Genomic DNA, 2,281 nt, shown 5'->3' with positions numbered 1-2,281 from the left:
TGAAGTATATTTTCCATAAACAGAAATATTATTTTCAGCTTTTTGAAACTGGTGTCGGAACTAGAAGCGTATCGCTTGATGTACAAAACTGAAAGTAACAGATGCAAAAACCTCATTTTAAGAACAGGAAGCATAGAAGTAGCTCACGCAGAACGGATCGACCACTTCTTAGACTTTTCTTTCAAGTAGATTCGATAGATCTATAACTCACATTTCTATGTGAATTTTGGTCGTGTTCGCCCAGAAAGTGACATACTTGGTTGTTGCTGTTTAGGCCCACCTGTTGGCATGATTGGTTTTAATAAGGTCTCTAGCACACCCTGGTGGCGTTGCTGTCAAACTGCACAGTTTAAAAAAAATACATGCTATACTGTACTTTCCAGAAGTTGTTTTATTGAAAAAAATATTGTAGAAACTGTTATGTACATTGACAAACGAATTATATGAATATAATACTTGTTTTTACCATGTCAAAAGTATTTATAAAATTGTAATTACATACACTGAGTATACAAAACGTTAAGGACACCTTCCTAACGTTGAGTTGCATCCCCCCTTTGGCCTACAGAACAGCCTCAATTCATCGGACTCTACAAGGTGTCGAAAGCGTTCCACAGGGATACTGGCTCGTGTCGACTCCAATTCTTCCCACAGTTGTGTCAAATTGGGCTGGATGTCCTTTTGATACAAACGAGAAACTGTCGAGGGTGAAAAACCCAGCACCCCATACAAAGGCACTTAGATTTTTGGTCTTTCCCATTCAGCCTCTGAATGACACACCCATGTCTCGATACAGCCCCACAGTGGAGGTGTCATAATACCCATAAAACCTAGCGGTCGAAACAGGTAAATGGTTCCACTCAGAGATTTTAGAGACATGTATACAGGGGAATATATTGATACAAGTCACCTTTGCCCGAGAGAGATTTACAGTTATCAAAACGTCACGCCGGGGAAAGTCTACACGAAACACGGCAATTATTATAAGTGTTTCTAAAATCACCTAAGGGAAAAATGAAATGTGGAAAAATGATTGGAACCATTTTCCTATTTGACCGCTAGGTTTTATGGGTATTATACTGTGGTACTCTATTGTCTCAAGGCTTAAAACGTCTTTTAACAAAAGACATCAATAAGGGATCATAGCTTTCACCTGATGTGATGGTCTAGTCAGCCAGTAGTCTGATCCTCTCCAACAGCTGTGTGTTTGTGTCTAGTCTGCCAGTTCAGCCAGTAGTCTGATCCTCTCCAACAGCTGTGTGTTTGTGTCTAGTCTGCCAGTTCAGCCAGTAGTCTGATCCTCTCCAACAGCTGTGTGTTTGTGTCTAGTCTGCCAGTTCAGCCAGTAGTCTGATGTTCTCCAGCAGCTCAGAGAAAGAAGGACGGCCCTGTGGTCTCTGACAATGATCAAAATAATAAAACACAGCTTAATAAAACACAGCTTTCAAACTTCTCAATTTCCTGAAGAAGGCTGACAGGCCCTGACTCTGTGTGTGTGTGTGTGTGTGTGTGTGTGTGTGTGTGTGTGTGTGTGTGTGTGTGTGTGTGTGTGTGTGTGTGTGTGTGTGTGTGTGTGTGTGTGTGTGTGTGTGTGTGTGTGTGTGTGTGTGTGTGTGTGTGTGTGTGTGTCTAGAACACACATCAATAACGTTATGACAGACAGACAGACAGACAGACAGACAGGCAGGCAGGCAGACAGACAGACAGACAGACAGACAGACAGACAGACAGACAGACAGACAGACAGACAGACAGACAGACAGACAGACAGACAGACAGACAGACAGACAGACAGACAGACAGACAGACAGACAGACAGACAGACAGACAGACAGGTGTGTGTGATACCTCGTGCCAGCACTGGTACATGAGTTGACAGACAGACAGACAGACAGACAGACAGACAGACAGACAGACAGACAGACAGACAGACAGACAGACAGACAGACAGACAGACAGACAGACAGACAGACAGACAGACAGACAGGTGTGTGTGATACCTCGTGCCAGCACTGGTACATGAGTTGATAGATAGACAGACAGACAGACAGACAGACAGACAGACAGACAGACAGACAGACAGACAGACAGACAGACAGACAGACAGACAGACAGACAGGTGTGTGTGATACCTCGTGCCAGCACTGGTACATGAGTTGATAGACAGACAGACAGACAGACAGACAGACAGACAGACAGACAGACAGACAGACAGACAGACAGGTGTGTGTGATACCTCGTGCCAGCACTGGTACATGAGTTGATAGATAGACAGACAGAC

General features: G+C 43.8%; 1 protein-coding gene across 1 annotated transcript in view; it reads right to left on the bottom strand.

Annotated features, from left to right (window-relative positions):
• Positions 1 to 373: 373 nt before the first annotated feature.
• Positions 374 to 2,281, bottom strand: part of txk (TXK tyrosine kinase) — a 26,463-nt gene continuing 24,555 nt past the window's right edge. Inside the window, exon 15 of the mRNA XM_071334187.1 lies at positions 374 to 1,397. Coding sequence (XP_071190288.1) covers positions 1,326 to 1,397 — 72 coding nt within the window. The 3' untranslated portion in view covers positions 374 to 1,325. The remainder of the gene's footprint in view (positions 1,398 to 2,281) is intronic.

Source organism: Salvelinus alpinus, chromosome 11, assembly GCF_045679555.1.
Source record: "Salvelinus alpinus chromosome 11, SLU_Salpinus.1, whole genome shotgun sequence".
Taxonomy (NCBI): domain Eukaryota; kingdom Metazoa; phylum Chordata; class Actinopteri; order Salmoniformes; family Salmonidae; genus Salvelinus; species Salvelinus alpinus.
This window is presented reverse-complemented; position numbering and strand designations above follow the sequence as displayed.